Source organism: Lampris incognitus, chromosome 9 (genome assembly GCF_029633865.1).
Source record: "Lampris incognitus isolate fLamInc1 chromosome 9, fLamInc1.hap2, whole genome shotgun sequence".
Lineage (NCBI taxonomy): Eukaryota > Metazoa > Chordata > Actinopteri > Lampriformes > Lampridae > Lampris > Lampris incognitus.
The window spans coordinates 29,239,158-29,261,849 of record NC_079219.1 but is presented as its reverse complement, the minus strand read 5'-3'; the positions used below and the strand labels follow the sequence as shown (position 1 = coordinate 29,261,849).

Sequence of the window (22,692 nt, the reverse complement as noted above, 5' to 3'; positions counted from 1 at the left end):
CTCGCGGTCTCACCATCCCACTTACGACACCAATATAGCGAATTCGGAGGACAGCCTGGGAGACCTTCGCCACAGCCGGGACGCGAACCCGTGTTTCCCGCTCCGCAAGCGACAACGTTAACCAGTCGACTAAAGGGTCCGACCAACGTGTCTAATTATCCATGCACGTTACAATATACAGCAATGAGGTAACGCATCTCTAATTGTGGCCATGTATCCCGTCTGTGTGCTGTAAACATTTGGACAGATTCCCAACCCTTAATAGCAATATCTAATCTAGTCACTCATTTGCTTGTCACTCATTTTCTTATGTCGGTCATGTAGCGACATCCAAATTAAATTAGACTGACAATCAGTGAAAAACTCCTCATATCAGCTTTAACATCAATCAATTTGATCAAAGCAAACATATATAGAATTGAACCAACACACGCAAACTAAACGTGAGTCCCGCTCTTAAAAAACTGCTCCTGTTCTCCAAGAATTGAGACATTTTTTCTCTTTACTGCCTTTTTCCAATCTCCACACTTTTTAGATGGGATTTTGATGTCGTCGGTCATCTGGTCAAGTCATTGCTGGCCACTCAATAACATCCCGGTGTTTTTTTTTTTTCTTTAGCCATCTCAGGCTTATTTTTAAAATATGCCTGTTTCTTTAACCTGTGAGGAAACCCACAATCTTCGATGAATCTAAATGGTATGATACTGGGTTCAACAATGAACCCCAAAACGCCTTTATAGTGCCTTAAATTGGATGATAACCAGGTGCATGTTAAAGGCATCCAGCTCCAGCAAAGGAAAGCAAACCCAGCGCACCAATGATTCTCGTGCATATTTGACTTTAAGGTTGGTGCTCTTCTCTGTAAATGCTTCACCTGGTTTTCCTTAAAGTTGATGTGATTTGGTTTTATCTGTCCGCAGGACATTTACCCAGAAGGACTTAAGAATCCAGGCATTTTACAAAAATAGTATGGCTTTTCTAGTGTCACTATTTCAGCGTAGGACTCTACCTTGGCCTCCAACCATGAAACACTCTGTCATCGAGTTAGTGACAGATGGTGGCAGGGGAAACTAATCTACCTTGTTCCTGAAGGTCAGCTTATTCTGTTCAGTGGTGGATTGTGGTTAATTTTCCACCATTCGAATAGTCCTTTGTTGTAATCTTATATCGAGGTTTCATTTGCGGTCATATTCTGGGAGTTCGGCCACATTTTTACAAGCCTCACACTTTCTATTTCCAGAACGCCTTGAAAATTGTTCATAGTTCATACTAGGTTATAATCTTGCGTCTGACCTCAGACAGTTAGTACTCTGCTCTTCTAACTTTTTTTCCCCCATAAGCCTTGTGATATAAAACAGTAGCACATTTCTGCACAATCATCATCATCATCGGCGGTCACTCAGGATCGAGTATGACTGTCCTCCCTTTGGGTCTCCAGGTGGGTGTAGAGGCCAATCCTGGAGCCACATAATGGGATGATGCCTGTGCATGACAGCTTTTTGCATGGAGTGGCTGATGCACCTGCAGCCACCACACGGTCCTTGGCGGGGTGTGGCCAGAGTCCAATGGCATTGAGAACCAAGACAATTGGGGACCCACCCTCTGTTGCAGCCTACATTCGCCTTCACTGCTGTTGTGACCTGGAGACATTTTCCACCTGTTCCACCGTTGAAGGTATTTGTTGGATCACACTTCATCTGGAACCTCCCCCTTGACCTGTCCATCTTGGGTGATCCTACCAGGAGCCAAGCTCCGGACGGCATAGCTCTTGGGATCATTGGTGCATGCAAGCTTCTCCACCATGGCAAGGTGGCGATCCAAGAGAAGGCACAGTCATCAGTACAACCATCAGTGTATGAATATGTGTGTGAATGGGTGAATGTGAGGCATATACTCAAAGCACTTTGAGTGGTTGGTAGACTAGAAAAACACTATATTATTATTAATTATTGAGTTTCCTTTATTAATTCCCTTGGGGAAATTCAGTTTCTGCAAATTAGCCCATCCTAGCTGTGATCTGTGTAGCTAGGAGCAGTGGGCTGCCACCTTCATGAAGTGCTCAGGGACCAACTCCAGTTCTTTTCCCATTGCCTTGGTTAGGGGCACAGACAGGTGTATAAACCTTAACATGCATGTTTCTTCTGATGGTGGAGGAAACCGAAGCACCCAGAGAAAGCCCACCGCAGACAATGGGAGAACATGCAAACTCCACACAGAGGATAACCTGGAATGACCCCCAAGGTCAACCCCGGGTTTCGAACCCAGGACCTTCTTGCTGTGAGGCAACAGCATTAACCACTGGGCCACCATGCTGCCCAAATACAGTACAAATACATATACAGTCCATTTACAATTCACAATAAAAAAATGTCTCCCCTTTGTTAATGCTGAGCCGAAGCGGGTTCAGTTCAGCAGTGACAACAAATTACCTGGTTGAATTCAAATTATTGTCACAATCTCCTATAAGATGCCAATAATAGTGTCTGGTCCGACTGGGACTTGTGTGGGGAAAAAGCTGAAAAGAGTCATTCATGTATTCTTGTTTGTTTTGTATGTTGCTCTGCTGCAGTGTTAAAAATCTTTATGTGGGCATGACTGCAATTTTCGGTTTCAACAATTTGCTGGAAGGAATAATGTCTTATCTAAAAGAAAAACTTAAAGGACAGATATTTTTGACCATGACTGCACACTAGTATGTATGAAAGTTAAAGGGAGATTGAAGCTGCACTCACACAAACAAACTTTCACCATGATGAGCGCTGCACAATTACAGCTAAAATTACTATTTTACAACACACTTTGAACACAATTGTTACCAGGATAATCATACCTGATCATTTGAGGAACAACATTATGTCAAAATGCACAAAATTGTGTGCATTTGGGCACCTCGACTATACTTCAACTACAGCAAAGATTCTAAAAATTCAATCACTAATGAATATTTCATCATGCAGCTCTAAGGGCTATTGTGAAATCAGATCAGGGAATAATCCATACACACCAAAGCCACATTGTTACTTTAGCCATGACCAAACTTCCAACAAGTTCCAAGCAAGGAACATAAAAATCTGAAGCCCTTTTTGGAGCATGGAGAAGGTGTGAATGTGCCCCTGGGCCACACTGCATGAGCTGTAGGTGGATCTGTGCTCATACTGCAAAACCAGGCCTGCTCCGTGTCTATCTCTGCATCAAAATTGTCCACCAACTTGGACAATGTGCAGAATCTTAAGCAGAATAGTATAGACACTGAGTTATGCATGTTGCTCAATTGGACACCACTTGTCTGGATAGAAGATGCTCTCATTTCCATGAATGCCCTTTTTGGGAGTCACTGTAATAAAATCCTTAATCCGCATGAGGAAATATCAATAAATATATTTGGATTCACATCCACCGATCTTTTTCAATGTTCTAGTGCAGTTAAATGATTGAAGTTTTGACTGCCTCCGAGCTAATTATTTTTTGTGACCTTTAGGTCTTTGTAATGCAATAAGTTTTTCTTTTGGTTATTGTATTTTTTTACAACTACTGATGAATAGTCTATTGCTTCAGACAGTACAGGGTTGGGGTTAAATAGCATTTTATTGAATGTAAATTCAGCTTCAAATCTGCTTATCGAATCCAAATCCATTTGAACCTTTTTTGGTAAAAAAGAAAAAAGAAAAGGGGAACTCATCATTTTTGATGATTGGGTCTATTTTTGTCAATCGACCATCGTGTCATAAATGAATAAAATTAAGCATGCTACCTGTGTGGGTGTAGGTGTACCTGCATGACATCATCACCTGCTGAAGCCACAGTAAAGACCTAATGACCTTTTAACTATAATACTGTATGTGGTTTTACTATGCCACAGCAACTGATGGCAGTTGTAGAATAAAGGTATAGATTTTGAGTAAAAAAGAAAAAAAGTTTATCGTATCCAGATATTTTATCAACTCAGTACCAGTTCCAGTACAAAACAAATTATCCAACCCCAACACTACAATGTGCCTTACGGTCTTGCGTACAGATAAGGGTGCTCTCTCTCCAATCTATGATCATAGATCTTGTTTATTCTGTATAGAGGGAAAGCATATTTGTGCACTTGTATTACTGTATAATTAGCAAATCTCATTTGACACCACCTTCAACACAAGCCTCCACTTCAAGCAGCTGGAAGTCTCCCACTGGACCCAGACTTGATCCTCATCAAAGACTGGATAGGCAGCGAGATTGTAGTTATTGGTAGTTTCTTGTAAAACAGGCAGGGTCTCGAGTTATCCATGGAGCTCACTTCCGCTGTGAGAAGCCCAAAAGGTGGGCCATTAGAATAACTATAGGTAAAAAAATAAGGCCTATAAAATAAGACGTTTTCACGCCTTTAATTTTTTTCTCGGCCATGAGCTCTTAAACAATCAGCTAACGAGAAATAGTGCTTGCAAAGTCAATGACAGATGTTAGGTTTCGCTAGCAAGCTGTGTGAGTTAAATTGAAAACAATGGAAGTTAATTAACTCTTCATCTCAGTTAAATCCAATTGGTTCAGAAGACTGTGCATATGGAGCATACTCACAACTAAGACGCTGAAACTGAGACACTGAAAAATTATTTACAGGGACAAAACGTACCAGCTGATTTTGAATGGTCCGCCACAGCAAGATATCGCGTGTATTGTCACGTTGTGGAGATGTGTACTTTACCACATCGTTCAGTCGTAAAATGTATTCTCTTGAGATTCGTTTACTACTTTTTACAGTTTATCAAAATATGATAGCTCCACGTTTTGTTTCATAGAGCTAAAAAAGAAACAACTTAAAAGTTGAAATATGAGTTAAATTCGCATAAATTTAGATGTTATTTTGTCATCCTCTCCGTGCTTTTATTTTGAAACCATTGATGGTCAAGTGACTCCCGGAAGTTTTTGTTTTCTCACCTGTCAGCTCTGACACGGTGGAAGTACCCCGTTTCTTTGTTTTTTTTCGTAGGCTAAATTGGTCTCTTTTCTTTCTCAGACGCTCAATTAATTGTCTCCATATGTGGAACAGAATTACGGCGTGATATAATTTAAAACGGTATTTGACAAGGTTAGTGAATGTGGAGATTGAAAAATGATCGGCTGCGGTGGTATTAAATAGCCACTAGCAAACATGAGCTAAGCGTTAGCTAACTGTTATCACTACAACACATCGGTGCTTGACTGATCTTGCTTTATACCCTTGAATTCGCCGTCTAGCTAGCGAGACGATAACTTCACATTGCGATTTGCCATCGCTAATCAACGAGGAGACAGGTTTGCTGACTGTCAACTTAGCTAACATCGTTTTGTGAGTTCCGTGTAATAAAGGCAACGACGTACAGTTTACGCCATGATTTAATTCAGATGTCCTAGCTTCTATCATATCGGTTGTTTGACTGTTGAAATGTGACTTCTTTGTAGTCGCTGCAATTAGGCTTAAGAAGTCGTTCGGTTTGATGGTACTTGATAAATTCTTTTCTGACTTAATGTTAGGTTTCGTTGCAATTAACCTACACAGCTTCCACTTTCGATTCCAAGAAAGACCTTCGTTGGTAAACCTAAGCGCGGTGTGTCCTTGGTGTATGTCTTTGTGATGATACTCAAAACTACTTTGTGTTAATAAATAAGGTCCCCAAGACTTGGTTCGTCTGTTTGCTGCATCATCGCATGCTGACATCATCGGTTAAGCGGCATTGGTACAGCAACTCACACTCCAGCTAAAGAGGTCCACTTTGCTGATTATCTTAAGTTGTTAGACCGAGGACCTCTTCCGTAGATTTTAGGAAACCTCTTTGTTATTTAAAAAATGATGATTGTGCGATTTTGGTGTAGCATAATAGCATTGAAATAATACGGAATATCATAGTAGCGTTGAAATAAATTGTAATAGTAAATTGTATTGGTTGGTCACTCATCTCTCCCTGCCCGTGTAAATTTGGTAAGATCTGGAGGTAGCTGTGACAGGTCTCCTGATCACTGCTCTGACAATTGTCCTTTTTTTCCAGTCACTCAATTTGTTTGGATGGACCTCAGTATTGTCTGGGTTGTGCAATATTAATTCCATTTTGTTATTCTGGACTTTAGGATGCCCTTAGGAAGGTTCAAAGCTTTGGCAGTTTTTTCATAACCTTCTCCAGCGTTTTGCTCCATAACAACTGCATCTTGAAGTTCCACAGGCAGGTTTGTCTTCATAACATGGCTAGCGTCTATTAGTATTTCAAAACAAGAATTTCCCAAATCTCTATAAATGTTCGTGTTTTGTGTCTCCTTTCAGCATTAATTTTGTTAGAATGCATCTCACTTTTCAATGAAAATGCTCATGTACTTCCTGGATCTGTTATCTGTCACTATAGGCCTGTGCAGGCATGGAGACCCTGGCGGTGGATGATGACATCTGCATCCTGAAACACGAGACAGCCTACGGCACTGCTGGCGAGAGCCCCGTTTCGGTGTGTGCCGGCGATGAGTCAGTTGCATCTCACTTTGCCCTGGTCACAGCCTACGAGGACATCAAGAAGAGACTGAGAGATACAGAGAGAGAGAACACGCTACTGAGGAAGAAAGTCAAGCAGCTGGAGGACAAGGTATAAGATACATTTTCCAATATTTCGTGAATGTTGGGAGAACACTGAACCCCGTGAGAAAGCTTGAAAAAGTCTGGAAATTTAACAACATGCTGGAAATGATCTATTGCTGTATATGTCAGCTTAAGTAATATTACTAAAATCAAATGCGCAGCGTCCGGGTGGCGTGGGAGTCTTTTCTGTTGCCTACCAACAACGGGGCTCGCCAGTTTGAATCCCCGTGTTACCTCCGGCTTGGTCAGGCGTCCCTAAAGACACAATTTGCCATGTCTGCGGGTGGGAAGCCAGATGTGGGGATGTGTCCTGGTTGCTGCACTATCACCTCTTCTGGTCGGTCAGAGTACCTATTCGGGGGAGTGGAACTTGGGAGAATAGCGTGATCCTCCCACGCACTACATCCTCCTGGTGAAACTCCTCACTGTCAGGTGAAAAGAAATGACTGGTGACTCCACATGTATCGGAGGAGGCGTGTGATAGTCTGCAGCCCTCCCCAGATGGGCAGAGGGGGTAGAGCAGCAATTGGGATGGCTCGGAAGAGTGGGGTAATTGGCCGGATACAATTGGGGAGAAAAGGGGGGGTAATCAAAAAAAAAGCACAGCATCAGTATAGCAAAGTAGCAGTAGTTGCAAGCATTTTTTGTCTCCAAGCTCAGTAAAATATATTCTAGAGTAAAATAAAAAAGGATTCTTAACACAAAATAAGAATAGGAACATACAAGGTGAAATGCAGTTGATAATACTAACAACAATGAAAACCTAGGAAAACAAAAAATTGAAGGAGGGGGCCATTGCCTTCAGTGCCATCTTGCAGTATCAGATAAGACTGCTTAGCCCAGTTAAACATGTAAACACAGTGAAATAAATCACGAGAATCTTAAATAGGATATGTGATCTGGAAAATAATGGCATTTTCAACCATTATTTACAAGAAGAGGGTAGTTAGAGGGAGAAACAAATTTATGGGAAAGACAGAGGGGCGAAAGAAAGGTTGATTTACCTCCTTAAAACAAGTTGTAAAGATAGTGAGTTAGGCCTTTGCAAAGACGGGGGGTTGAGTGAAACTGCTACAAAATGTGCATGCTGGGTAGCTTCCCCCTCAAGTTTCTCTTTTGGGTTTTGGTTTGAAGCATTTGGCCAACAACATAAGTTTAAGGTCAGGTATCATGACAGTCAGGCTTCTGTCTTCTCATCTCCTTTCCTTTTCTTTAAATCGTTCAATATTTACTTTATTGTATTTCTACCCTAGCTTTTCAGGCCAGATGCACCTCCGTCTGAGGGTCCTCAGTACGTGAACAAAGCCTTCAGTGCTTATCGAGGTATCTATATAGAGAAAGAGGACCTGCAGATGGAGCTCAACAAGCTGGTATGTCAATTATTAGTAGTAAAAGTAGTAGTTCGGGGGGGGGGGATCACATTTATGATACCACTAGCACTTGATTCAGCCCTGAAAAAAATCAACATTCATCTTAACCTGGATTATTTCAGTAATATAATACATAAATAAGTCCTGACAGACCCTAAGAAGTATGAACTTTATAGTTATATTAACTGTTTTCTTTCTACCACAGACCCAAGATGGTGCCTAATTAATCGTAGAATTATTTAGGTGACACAGAAGGGAAACAGTGTTATAGTGACCCCATCATTCTTCTTGGAAAATATGAACAAGTTAACAACTATTTATAGATTGCCCAACACACTTTCATAACTCTGTACTCATCTGTGACAAGTATGGAGTAATGTATTGCCTTTCACATAAATATTAACTCTGTGAATAGTACACATTGCCATCGTAACTCTAGTTAATGCTCATGGCAATTTGCATATGAAACCCAGCGTTTTCGGTCATTATGCCAATGTATTGTTTAGAAGTGTGGGGATACGTGCAGTCAGGTGAGACTGAAGAGGTCCCTTAGAGGAGTGATGAAACGTTTTTCTCAATAAATGTTGTGTCCAGATGAACTGATTCAGCTTTCTGTGATTAACTCTGACTACTTGTCCCAACTCTCTGCCCCCACCCCTTTGCTCTCTCTCTCTCTTTCTCTCTCTCTCCCCCTCTCCCTCTCCGTCCCTCCCCTTTTTTCTCTTAAATATACTCTTACTGTCCTCTCTCTGACACTGTAAGAAAAAAGAGAAGAGCGAGAGTGAGCGATTGCTGACGGAGCAGCTCCAGGCCAAAGAGTTAGAACTACTTCAGCTGAAGACGGAGATGGAAACCAGCCAAGGTACAGGTACAGTGTAGAGGACTCACTTCTATGCATCAGCTGATCAGCAGTTTAACATTATCCAAGCAACATGATTTGTTGTTTGCTCGGATACGCATCACCAATTGGTGGGGATGTGTTTGGAATTTCAATTTAGTGCAAATGCTTGTCATGCACGCAGATATACGCAGTAGCGGGGGGCGGTTCGATTCTTTTTATTGAATCTTTAGATCTGAATCAGGACGTCGAAATGAGTTGAACATTCAAGCTTTTTGAGCTGGTGGAGTTTTGCACTCGAATTGTTCTACTCAATCCATCTGAGCCTTGCAGTGCATTAATAGTACAGTGGAGGGTTCATATGATCAATGAGCATTACATTGGCTGAATGGTTATTTATTGATAGCTTACTTATGTATGTCATTCCTCTGTTGTTCTCCATGTACTTACACAGAATAGACATGCAGCTAAAACAAAGACAACAAAAGCTGAACAAGTTAAGACATAAACATTTAATGACTATGTACAGATATAGATGTATATAAAGAGTATATTATTAAAAAAACATCAACAGTGACATTGTAATAGGAAGACAATAGTGCAATGGTGCAGAGTGCAAAGATGCTGGAATAAATTTGTTAACAAGTTGTTTTATATAGATGAGGTTGGTGGACATGACAATATACATTTATCCAATAAACAGTATACTATACAGCATGCTTAGATTTATTTTTGAAGATGATATGTTAAAACTGTGTTTAATCTACAGGATATATAATTTAGTATTTGCAGGTAGAGTGGATGGTTCAGTGTTATAGTTATATTGTACAAGGATTGTTTCTGACACTGTATGACAGTTTGAAGTGTTCATCAGAGTGACGGCGTGCAGAAGGAACTGTTGTTGTGGCTGGTTGTTTTGGCATACAGTGCTCTGTAGTGCCTACCAGAGGGGAGGAGTTGGAGCAGGTTGTGGCCAGGGTGTGATGGGTCTGCAGTGATGTTTCCTGACTCTGGAGATAAGTCCTGAATGGAGGGCAGGTTGGCATCAATGATTTTCTCTGCAGTCCTGACTGTCCGTTGTAGTCTGTTCCTGTCCTGTTTGGTGGCCGAACCAAACCAGACAGTGATGGATGTGCAGAGAACAGACTGGATTATTGCAGAGCTGAACTGTATCAGCAGCTCCTGAGGCAGGCTGAACTCACTGAGCTGGCAGTGAAAGTACATCCTCTGCTGGGCTTTTTTGATTATTGTGTCTGTGTTGGACACCCACTTTAGGTCCTGGGGGATTGTGGGTCTCTGAAGGTTTCCATAGTAGATACAGTGCTGAGTATGGTGAGGGGGGCACTGGTGGGGGGGCTCCTCCTGAAGTCCACTGTCATCTCCACAGTTTTGAGCATGTTAAGGTCCAGGTTGTTATGGCCGCACCAGAGGGCCACCTGATCAACCTCCCGTCTATATGCAGACTCATCATTATACCGGATGAGGTCTATGTGACAGTTACATGCCTGATAAAGAAAAGCTGTTGCATATTCACTATTGGCCTAAAATGTACTGTTTTAGTGAAAGGTCATGGTGCCATGTGGAAGTGCAAGTAGGATTATTGGCTGTAATAGTGAACTGGTCATCTGCAGCCGTTTATGAGTTATAGTGTTTTAAAATCCTGTTATTTTGAGTGTGACCTTTCAAAGTCACTCAAGTTCAACGGTCATGATGCCAAATGAAAGCCCACGTACAAATTTCTCTCAGTCTAATATGGTAGGCGCTATCTGCAGCCATTTTTTGAGTTTTACTGGAATATATGTCATTTTGACTGATGACACCCTTAACGTCAGATCCTACTTATCTTCAAAACAATAACAATGCATAGAATTATATCTTAGAATTAGAAAGATGGATTTTGGCCGTAGTTTGAAGTCAATTAGACTGTTTCTGGCCAATTAAGGACAACAAAGTAATGTACAACCTTTTGGTAACCATGCTCACAACTGTGACCCAGCTAAGTCCTAAATTTAATTGGAATTTTCTGGGATGGTATACAATACAAGCTGTTATTTCTGTTTCATTTGAGCCAGTAGTTTTTCAGTAATTTTGCAAACACATAAACAATCAAAAGAAATAAACCAGACCAAAAACAATATCCCATCTGAGACAGCAGGGTAAAAATAAAGGTTTGAGGCAAATTTGTTATTTAGCTGTCATATAGTATTTTAACCTAGTTACTCTCGGTACTCTCAAGTACAAATCACTAGATGTGTGAATCTTATGTCAGCCAACTAGCATCTTTCACTCTCAACTAGCACAACACTCAAAAATACATCTCCTTACATGAGCATACAAACTTTATCGAACTTTATCACTATCAGAACAAAACTTTCCCTCAGACAAGCTGTTTGATGATTCTTTTCTGGATTTAGATACAGAAGATGGAAAAAGTTAAACAAATAAAGAAAAACTCGGCAATATGATCAGAGTAATAATCCCTGGTGGCTCCCTTAGTATTGTCTTTGTCAGGCAATCCAATATTACTGTACTAAATCTACGGTAAACTCTTTCAATATGCTTGAGTTGTTTTTGATCTTCATTTAACTATGCATTTAATTTAAGAGCAATTAAGGCATTTTTAATATGTAATATAATAATAATGATAATAAAAGTAATGACAATAATGATAATAAAATGCATTACATCATTCCATAATATAACTTGGGGTGGGATGGTTAAACATATGATGGGATATAACTGAAATTTCTGGCCAGCCGACACACAGAATAGTGTCACACAAAATTAACATTTGCTCACTTTTTCCTGCTAACCAAGTGCTTTTGCACTGACAGTCCAGAATTGTTTTCTTCTAATTTGTGCCTTTCCTTTTTCCATTTGCCCTCATGTCGGTTTGGGTCCAGTGATGAAGAGCCTCAACAGCCCCCAGGACTACTGGAATGTGGACCGGGCCAACAGTGAACTGAAGATCCACCAACTGCAGGAGGAACTGGAGAGGTTAACACTGGAAAACAGCAAGCTGCTGGAGAGATGTGAGGTAAGGGGGGAATGTTTAAATCATGAGCAGACAAAAGAGAAGGGGTAGAATGAGTAATCTGCCTGCAGGAACATAATGGGCAACAATTGAAGCAAAATCAGAGAAGTCGCCACATTCAATTGGGTGTGTGCCTGCTGCAGCTTCCTGTTGTTTGTTTGTCATGAAATGCAGCACAGTGATGTAAACAAAGGCAGTGAGGTAGAGAAGAAAATATAGACCAGGGGTGGGCAATCTTATCCACAAAGGGCCAGTGTGTGTGAAGGTTTTTGTTCCAACCAAGCAGTTACACACCTGACCCCACTAATCAACCAGTAGAGTCTTTGCTGAGGAACTTGATTAGGAGACACGTGTGTGTAATTGCTTGGTTGGAACAAAAACCTTCACCCACACTGGCCCTTTTTGGATAAGATTGCCCACCCCTAATATAGACGCTTCCCGACAAGACAAGACAACCATTAATGCTACACGGGAGATAGATTGCAGACTATTGCGTGTTATGAGGTGGTTCTGGGAGTACTTCAGTTAGTTTGGCTCAACAAGCGTGCACACACCGCAAAGGCCGAAATGAATAGGCTGCTCGTTTTGCTCTGCAAACCCATCCTCTTGCTCATACAAACCAGTCTTGTAATGTTTCTTCAGAGAGTATAGTGACAGTTATGGCACTTAAATGACAGTAGTAGTAACAAGTCAGAGAAGGTTGAATCAGTTCATCTGGATACAACGTTTATTGACAGATACTGTATTGACTATGTCAATAAACATTGTATCCAAATGAACTGATTCAACCTTCTTTGATTTTCTTACCAGGATTATTGAGCATGCATCAAGACAAGTAGTAACAAGGGCATGGGAAAGCAGAGCAGAGGCACTGAAAAGGAAGGCAAAACCAGGGAAGCATTTGTGGCACTGAAAATAATCAACTACCGGTTCTGAAGCAGTAGGTAATGACATGGGAGGAGAGGAGAAGGTTCGACAGTGGTGATAGGGTTCACTTGGACCGAAATAAATAGGAGATGATTGGAGATTGACGTGTAAAGATATGGAAAGGAATTTAGTGCAACTTTTCATAACATATCATTCTGTCCAAGGCTATTTATCCTGAAAATACCTCATATAACATCCTTACATCTTATTTGGTCTAACTTGTTTGTTTTTTTTGTTTGTTTGTTTTGTTGTTGTTTTTTTGTCTAAGGAACCACATGGGCTCAGTGGACCATACTCAGAACAGGACCATGATGTTGAGTATAACACCAGGTATGCTGCCTAATAAAGCCGCTTTTAAAGAATGGCTCCCAACTGTCCAAACCTTCTAAGCTGACCAGTTTTAAGTTTTAACCCATGTATTCTGTTCAAGGTAAAAATTACTCGTTTTGAATGACAACAATCCACCATAAATACTGTTAATATGATAAATAACTGAGGTGAAAATTAGATATGTTGCTTATTTTTCAAATAAACTTTAAATTTGTATTGCTATAAAATCCAAAGGTGGCCACGATAAATGTGGCCGGTGAACAGTACATCCATGGTTAATTCGTGAACAGAACATTATGGGGTTAGAATAGAATCAAAAATCGTTCAAAAAGCACAGATTGCCAAAAAAGCATCCATTTCTCGGACACATCACTGACTCATCTGGGATGAGTCAGCGAAGGTGTTGTCTCTAACCGTTGCACGATGGCATGTAGTTGTAATCTTTGGCCACTAGAGGAGGGTGCAGCTTTGTTTGACTGCATGCATCTGCACCTCTAACTGGGGCTGTAGTAGAACCATTAAGTTAATAATGTTCGCTTGAGTCGTGTATACAGTCTATATGTCTACAGCAAAATATTCAGAGTCTGTTTTAACAGGCAGTGGTGTAATGTAGTGTTGTGAACGGTTCCCCCTCCAATTTACAATAAGGGTTATCTGTCATAAATTTGTGTAGCAATGTGTAGACAATTGCCACTCTTCGTCTTTTTTACAGCATCATTTTCATAAGCCACGCAAATGATGTAGGGTTTACCTCACGGATTCCTTGATGTTTTCTTTTTTTTTCTAATTCAAACGGAAGCCAGGTTAAGGCAAAGTGTTGATGAGATTTCACATCTTCTTAGCATAAGTGTGGAAAGGCCAATTTTTTAGGTGTTGCTGGCTTTAAATACAATCATAATACCATTTTTACTGCGTTGATGTAAGACTCGGAATTTAACCCATGTTATTATGAAGTGTAGAATTTAATCCATTGGTCCTTATCATTTGGTAAAAATATGATCTCACTTTAAATTATCCCAGTTGCTGGATTGTTTTATTGGTTATTCTCCTTTTTCTAACTTGAGATTTTTTTTTAATTTTTTTCAGTATTAACACTGACATTAATGTAGATAAGTGATATTTTTACCTCTGGGAAGCCTCTTGGGGTGTTGTTTAAATGTGCCTTATAGAAATAGGATGTGGTTACAGGAGGTGGTGCAAATGTTGATTATGCCTGCTCTTACCAATTTATTATGCCTGTGAATTTCTGTGCCTCGACAAGACTGCTGGTGACAGTTTTGTGTTCAAAGATAAAGAAAACCTGCGGCAGACCTCTAAAATCATCTGTTGAGAGAATCTGGGCGTTAACCACTGGGCGGCACAGTGGCCCAGTGGTTCGCGCTGCCGCCTCACAGCAAGAAGGTCCTGGGTTCGAATCCCGGGGTTGTCCAACCTTGGAGGTCATCCCAGGTCATCCTCTGTGTGGAGTTTGCATGTTCTCCCCATGTCTGCGGTGGGTTTTCTCCAGGTGCTTCGGTTTCCCCCACCATCAAAAAGACATGCATGTTAGGGTTTATACTCCAGTCTGTGCCCCTGACCGAGGAATGGCAAGACAAACTGGAGTTGGTCCCCGGGCGCTGCACTAGAGGATCCCCGCTGCTGCTAGTTACACAGCTAGGATGGGTTAAATGCTGAAAAAGAATAGAGCCACAGGGATTAATAAAAGTAGTAAAAAAAAAATCATCACTGAATAATCCCTTAATCATCTGTTCATTCAGGAATGAGTAATTTTGGAGCAGATTTGATGTGAAAGGTCAACCACATGTTTCGGGGTTTTGTAGTGCCACTTTATTCTTTTACATGTTTATCAACCTGCACAACTTTAAGCCCCAAATCAAAAATGCTTTGGATTTCATTCAGATTTTTTTTTAAGTCTTGGCAAAAGGAAACATACTAGGTTTGAGGAATAGCAGAAGTATGTTGACATCCTGTGGTATACCCCTTTGATGGTCCTAGCAAGGCTGTTGCAGACCTATACTATGTACACATAATATAGCCCTTTTCCACCAACAGGGAACGCGTTCGGTGCCGGTTCGCAAACACTTTTTTGAACGGTTCAGAGCATTTCGACCAAAAATAAATTGATTGCGAAGCCGAAAAGTTTGTTCCGAACCGGCACCAAAAAATAGCAGGTTTTACGGCGCAAACCGTGATGACATCAATGGGCACGTGACATTCCAGAGGAAGAAGAGAGGAGATAGCCTAACGGTAGATAATGGCGAAATCGGCAGATAACAAGGGTGCGCAGTGGTCAGCTGAGGAAACTCAGTGTTTGGTTGTTATCTGGGCATCTCCCGAGTTTCAGGAAAAACTCGAGAGTAGCACAAGAAAGAGTAAGCTGTATGGCGAATTAGTAGAAGAGAGGGCCAAGAATGAGTTCACTCGAACGCAAGAACAAATTATCAACAAGTTAAAAAAAAACTTAAGAAGGACTACCGAGACGATAAAAAAGAGTTGCCCAAAAGTGGAGCTGGATGACGTAATAATATGATGCCATATTATTGCTAGCTAGTGGGTTTCAGTGGGATGTAGCTAATGTTTAGATCCGGTGTGCAACGCACAAAGTCCCCTGTTGATGACGTACAACGATTCCGCTAAAAACTGGTCGAAATGCGGGCCCGTTCGCCATACAACACCAAGGTTATCAAAATCCTGAATGGAACCGGTGCTACTTTGGTCGAAAAGGGCTGATAGTGGACCTCATTTATGAGTAATTTGTGTCTATTTTTGCATATATATACCCAAACGAAAATTTTTGACCAGATTTGCAAAATGTTCGGGAGAACAGATTTCATCTATACTCATGCATATATGTCAATAAATACCAGTCCCTCAAAACTTAAAAGTGGGTTCATGTCGCAACTAATCATTATAAAGTGACGCTCATACATTTCTTTATAAGTGTAGAAGGAAGGCTCCAAATCCAACTGAAGAGCAGAATGGCATCAAAAAGGCAGAAAATATGAACTTTTCAGAGTAAAGGTTCTGCATTATGTCTGTGAATGTTCTCATTCATTATTATTCATTCATTATTATGTTTAGCTATGTACAGTATCAAAGTACATTTTATTCAGCAGGGTAAACAGACAAACAAATGCAGTGTCTTCAGGATAGCCATGGCGTTGGTGAAGTTTAAGAGAATCTAAAAGTGATCCAAATAAGAAGATGGCTGCACACAGGCCATGAGACAACACAGTTTGGCTATTAAAAGCGTTACCTTTCTCCCATTTAGAGAAGTAAAGGTGTCAGTTGATGGAGCCCCTATCTGCACATGCACACTCAGTGCAGTCAATGGCAATCTATGTATTCAGGAGTCAAATGCCAAAGCTTGATCAAATTATTGGGCCGTGTATGTCTGCAGTTCTGGTACACAATTAGATTAGTCATCGACACTTTTTTTAAGTGGTCCACTCCAACTTGCCAGACTTTTTACTTTACATGTGAATTGCCCTCCCAGATGAAGACTTTATTGATGCCATCCATTTTAGCTGTAGATAACATTAACAGATTTAAATGTTTCCGTACATATAATTGGAAGTGTGCACATGAGCTGTTGTGAGATAACAAGCATTTTCCTCAACTATTCAGACTCCCAAAAACGTCCATTAAACTATTGTAAACACCTGCACTTAACCACATAAACATCTATTCTGCCTGATAAATAAGGTCTTGGTGTCATTCATTTCACGTCTGTCTCATGACCTTTGCTGTGTGTGATCCACTTTTACTGTCTTGATGTTTCTGTCCACTGTACGTTGTCCCAGAGGCGTAAAATGAACCAAAACTAATATTTTGATTCAAATTGACCATATCTACAGGGAGAAGAGTATGAGAGAGACCTATGAGGCTCTGTGCTGTGAAATCACACGACTTCACTCAGAACTGAAGCACCAAACAGGCCTGGTCAGTAAACTCAGGCCACTGCTTAATGACAACAGACAAGGTGAGCCCTGCAGGTAACACACATGTGCACATACATGCTTTGTAATTCGTGTGTTGTTTTTTTTTACTCTTATAAGTCATCCTCTTCGAGTTATTTCGGTATATATGTTTATGTTGATGAAGGTCTGTAAAAGTGTGTGATAAACCACAGTCCCTCTGCTGTGTGTTTTCACACCACCTCAGCCCCGAGTTGTTCTGTATGGGTGGCAATCTTTTCACACGTCTGTGGTTAGTATACCTCTACTGAAGCTACCTAATAGTCTTGATTCCAGTTTAAACCACCTTTTCCCATATGTCTTGAATAGATTAGTTGGATTGCTCCACCTAACGGGACATAATGCATGGGAAGTATTCTGTTTGATTGTTGCAGTGTAGCGTTTTAAGAGTGATATCACATTCAAATTCATATCATCTATAATACTTATATATCATCTATAATGCTTATGTTACTGTTACTGAGGTTTAAAGTCTGAAGTTCCCAGCAATGATTCTCCGCCATCCATCCAGCCATCCATTCCTCCGTCTAATCATTTCTATTTAAGCTGCAGGGAAGAGATAAAACAAAATATATAGATGAAGGCAAGTCATTGTTGTTGTAAAATGTGTGAGCTAGGTTGTTATCACAAGTAATTTCATAATATTACATATTCAGAGAAGGAAAGCCTTAACCAGGTTGTCTTTGTGTGTTTTTTGTTTTTTTTTATGTCTAGGGTTATGTGAGACTATGAAAGCTTGAAGCAGGTTTTGATGCACCCATGTGGAAAAATACAAATTAGCACATTTTTAATTTACACAAATGCATCCGAGCCAGACGAAATCAAGCATATGCTCCTTTGTGCAGTTGAAATAACTAGTTAAAATAATCAGCAGCTGAAGGACATTTGCTCTGAGGTTCTGAATGAGTGTTTTTGCTGTAAATGTCACTTACGTCAGTACTTTTTTTTTTCCAATTCTGAGTTGGCGTGATAAACCCCGGTGTTACCCACGATGACCAACATCTAGTCAAGCCCCCCCCCAACGATTGAGGAAGCCCCCAGTGCTTTTTCTTTAAGGAGAATGCTATTCTGCTAAGTTTTGCTACTGACGCAGTGCTACTTACTCAAAGGTTTCCTCTTAGCTCATTTGTTTGTTTAAATTTGTAAAAAATCTGAGATTACCAATCTTCTCTACATGGCTTGCTGCCTCCCTCCAAACTGATGAATTCTGTCCCAGGAGTAGGTTGCTTTTTTTTGTTGTGCGTTCCCATTTTTGTGACAGAAGCGAAGACCAGAGGGTGTAAATTAGAATGAAGTATTGCGAGAAAATAAATCTTGGCCTATTTGTTCCATGGAATGAGAGGGTAATCCTATAATTTAGATGAGACAGACGGAAAGGAATAAGGACGAGAGAGAGAGAGAGAGAGTGCGCAATGTATTTATTCAATGATGTGTTGCATCTGTATTCTCTTAATGTTCCTCCTTTGGAATCAATTTTATTCAAATCCAGGCCTCAGGAGACCCTTTGTTGGAGGAGTAGAAGGGAGGGAGGGATGAACGGATGGATAGACAATGGGAGGGAAGAAAGCAGGAGGAGGAACTCTCATTTGAACTTTATTATCTGCTCAAGATGACGGTTTGATAGCAAAGCAATGATGTGTGTATGATTTTGGATATTGTATCTGACTCGTTGGCTATATTCACATGTAAGGATACGCTTGATATGATTAAAGGGGGGGGGCTTTGTTTATCCACTCTGGTTTGTTTGATCAGGGTTTTATATTACTCTGGTGAGTATCATGATTACCTTTTATATTGCTTCATATTCGGTGGCGGTGGTTTTACATGGCATGAGGCTTTTACTGTACGATACCGAGCTGTCTGCAGGATGTATCCACAAGTCTTCAGTGCAATGTGTGATTTTCTTTGTCCCCCCAAGTCTCTTCCTTCCACCAGACAGGGTATTAGTTTATCAGGGGTCAACAAGCATTGCCTAACACACCCTAACTTTATTTGTCACTGCTGAGGTTTAATCCATAAATAAGAATGTCAAACACAGTACTATCTCTCAGCCAGCGAGGAGGATGTAGCTCTATGTTACTCACACTGTTTTATGTGATAGACAGCTCAGGTTTTTTCACCTGCTGTCTAAAATATTAGAGAAATGATAGAGAAAAAGTAATATTACTAGGAACCTTCACTGTTTTATTCAGAGTAGTGAAAAGATTCTCCTCACCCTTTCAGATTGTCAGTTTTCCTAGTGAGCATTTTTGTATACTGTAGCGTACTATAGCATTTTTTGTATGTTTGTGGTATCCGTTAAGTTTGCTCCCTAAAGGGCATCCGGGTAGCGTAGCAGACTATTCCATTGCCTGCCAACATGGAGATCACCAGGTCGAATCCCTGTGTTATCTCCGGCTTGGTCGGGTGTCCCTACAGACACAATTGGCCGTGTCTGCGGGTGGGAAGCCAGATGTGGGTATGTGTCCTGGTCGCTGCACTAGCGCCTCCTCTGGTCGGTTGAGGCACCTGTTCAGGGGGGAGGGGGAACTGGGAGAATAGCATGATCCTCCCACGTGCTACATCCAACCGGCGAAACGCCGCGCTGTCAGGTGAAAAGAAGTGGCTGGTGACACCACATATATCGGAGGAAGCATGTGGTAGTTTGCAGTCCTTCCCGGCTCGGCAGAGGGGGTGGAGCAATGACCGAGACGGCTTGCAAGAGTAGGATAGGATAATTGGACGGGCACAATTGGGGAGAAAAAGGGGAAATCCAAAAAAAAAAAAGATTGCTCCCTAAAGAACAAAATTTTCTCTTGTATTTTTCAATTTAAGAATTGTTTTTACTATTAAATGGTTTACGGGTAGATACTCTATCTGTCAGGTCAGTTGTTCACCACTATCTTATCACTTCACATCCTTCTCTGTTTCTCTATATTCTGTTTTTCTCAGGGTTCATCCCAGCTACATATCCATAAAGGTACTTCATAGTGGTTGGGTTCAATCATTCTTGGCGAAAAGGCATTTGTGACTGGGCAGCTTGGTGCTTTTTTTTTGGTGGGGGTGCAGACCATCGTCTGTCAGTCAAGCACTTGGTTGAACCAGGGATTGGATAATTTAAAAAGTGAATCATGTGATCTGTGAACGTCCAAAATTTCAGATAATCAGTTCTACAACAGCTGCTGACCCTACTGCTATCAAAATCATTTTACCACCTATATATCTATCTTTGTGGACAGTTTTCCTTAACATGAAATTATTTTCGTAGACAACTATCAAAATCATTTATTTCCCCCCTTCACACCTTCTTCCCCTCTTTTTTTTCCCCCTTTCCTCATGTACTGCTGTCTGCTGTACTTGCCTCCTTATATCTTTCTCCTTTTCTCCCTCCATCTCTAGCTGCCTCAACATTTCCGATCCAGTGTCTGGATGACGTAGAGAAGAACAACAACCACCCAGTGCTCCGGGTGTCTGTGCCTCGCCCCCCTAGTGCCCCTCCGGTCCCCTCTAGTTCCGGCCGCCCCTGCCTCCCCATTGCTGCCCCATCAGAACCCCCATTGCTGGATGGTCTGAGGGAGGACTGCTGGTACAATGGGCTCTGGTCCGCTCAACACTGCACCGGGGAGGCCCTGGGTGGAAGCGATGCCTGCTCAGTTCTCCTGCCTCCCCCTCCCCTCAACCAGGCCTCGCTGGACGACAGCTCCAGGTCCTTCCCCAGCCCCCCCAAGCCCAGTGACGCCATGTTCTGGGAGGGACACTCTGGCGCCTCCAACTCCTCCACCTCAATGGGAAACTGCAGTCCCAGGAGCCCCCCCAATACCGAGTGGGCCAAGCCGTTTTGAGTGAGACTTTGATGGCTCATGATTTTGATTTAAACAGACAACTTTAAGAGCGGATGGGAGATGGATGGATGGATGGATGGATGGATGGGTGGATGGATGGATGGATGGACGGACGGACGGACGGAAGGACGGACGGACGGATGGACTCAACAAAATGAACAACGTCTCCAACGCTGCCACATAGCTACCACCTAACCTGCCTTAAGTTGATAAGACCACTCCTCTGAACTGGACCTACTGGTCCTGGGAACCAGCCTCATGACCAGCCGGGGGTGGGTGGGGGGGGCTTCTTGAGGCAAACCCCGGGACACTCATTAATGTGGCATCTCTGCAGACCGCATTGGTGGAGAACATATCTGACTTTGCAGAAGAAAAGTTGACAGAGACCTTCAGTGGTGTTCATGTGAGCGTGCATGTGAGTATGCGTGTGTGCGCTCAAGCATGTGTGCATATGTATTTCTGTACATGTGTGTGTGTGTCTGTGCCTGTGTGTGGGCACCTCTTGCCTGCCTGCATCCACATCACCTCACTATAAAATCCAATAGGTTTCACAGAGCCTCTCTCCCCATTCATTTTGGCCAGTGATCATCACTGTGGCCACAGCTGAATGCATAGCACTCAATTCAAACAGCAATGTACTCCCTCCAATGTAAGTCGTTGTAAAGTATACAAGCTATATAGTCCTATGGTTGTTTCATGACAATGTGAAGGACATGTCTAGATATGAAGACTTGATATGTTAGTTTTTGTATTGTGATGGATACGTTGAGCGAACAACAGCATAAAATGAAGAGTTTCATTCCAAAATGTGACGTCCAACTTGTGGAAAAAAATCGAATTTTTTTTTCTTTCAAACAATATGGTTGTTGGCATGGATATAAAACTAATTTAGGGAAAATTCCCAAAGTTATTAGCCATCATAAACTACCTATGCGTACAAAATGGTGACATTTTTGAGGATGCAATCATTTGTGCTTTTTGAGAACTTGTGTACCAGGTAATAATGTTAATCCAAAGGGGGTTCATATATTTTGAAAGGAAACCCTTCAAACCTCAACTACACCAAAAAAAAGGCTCAACTGTTTGCGAATACACAATACAGTTCCACAAGTCAAGCAAACCTCCTTAATCCTGCCTGTCAACACACACCTATCTATCTTAGAACACAAAAACAATAGCCTTCATATATATATAGTGTTTTCCTCTCTCAAGTAACATTGTGAAGGTACACTGGGATGAAAGGCCATGCATTTAGGACGTGTACATGTAGGAACCATTTATTTTAAAGGACGTATTTAAAAGACACCACACCCCTACCTGTATTTTCATCTGGAGATGTGATTATGGAGTTTTGAATTATAGAGACTAGGACATATCTAAAATCTCTGTACTGTGCTGAAATGTTAATCTATGAAACATTTGTTTTACAGTATGCTGTAAACTGTTTTGTGATGGGGGGGGTCCCCCGTTTTATCAATTTTCCCTCTTAAAGCTACAATCCGTAAGATTGACATGCAAACAGATGTGCTTTTTAATAGCTTATCCGTGAATATCCAAATCACAAAAACTTTTGCAGTTACTCATTTCAATGGCTGTTGTCGGGTCGGACTTCACTGATAAGTGATAAGGTGCACAGTGGTGGTGCGGTTGAAGAGAAAGTGAAGTTTTCGCTAACAAGCAGATATTGCAGACCAAGCTCAAAAGACATGTAGAAACAGATAATACAACAGCAATGGCTAAAACCCAGATAAGGCCATATCGTTTGTGCAGCGGCTGAGAAGGTGCAGACAGCCACACTGGTGACTCTTATTTTGAATG

The 22,692-nt window shown here is 41.4% G+C and overlaps 1 protein-coding gene across 3 annotated transcripts; it reads left to right on the top strand.

Annotated features, from left to right (window-relative positions):
- Positions 1–4,932: 4,932 nt before the first annotated feature.
- azi2 (5-azacytidine induced 2) lies at positions 4,933–21,122 on the top strand. Of its 3 annotated transcripts, none has more exons than XM_056286747.1 (9): positions 4,933–5,068; positions 6,085–6,180; positions 6,354–6,584; positions 7,831–7,947; positions 8,710–8,809; positions 11,689–11,822; positions 13,015–13,076; positions 16,934–17,058; positions 20,432–21,122. In XM_056286747.1, exons 3-9 carry the CDS (start codon positions 6,366–6,368, stop codon positions 20,872–20,874), a joined length of 1,200 nt encoding a protein of 399 aa, XP_056142722.1. In that variant the 5' UTR covers positions 4,933–5,068; positions 6,085–6,180; positions 6,354–6,365; the 3' UTR covers positions 20,875–21,122. The 3 variants fall into 3 exon arrangements, with proteins under 3 accessions (XP_056142722.1, XP_056142721.1, XP_056142723.1); XM_056286746.1 differs by having other exon boundaries at positions 8,710–8,815; XM_056286748.1 differs by lacking the exon at positions 7,831–7,947 and having other exon boundaries at positions 8,710–8,815.
- The last annotated feature ends 1,570 nt before the right edge of the window (positions 21,123–22,692 follow it).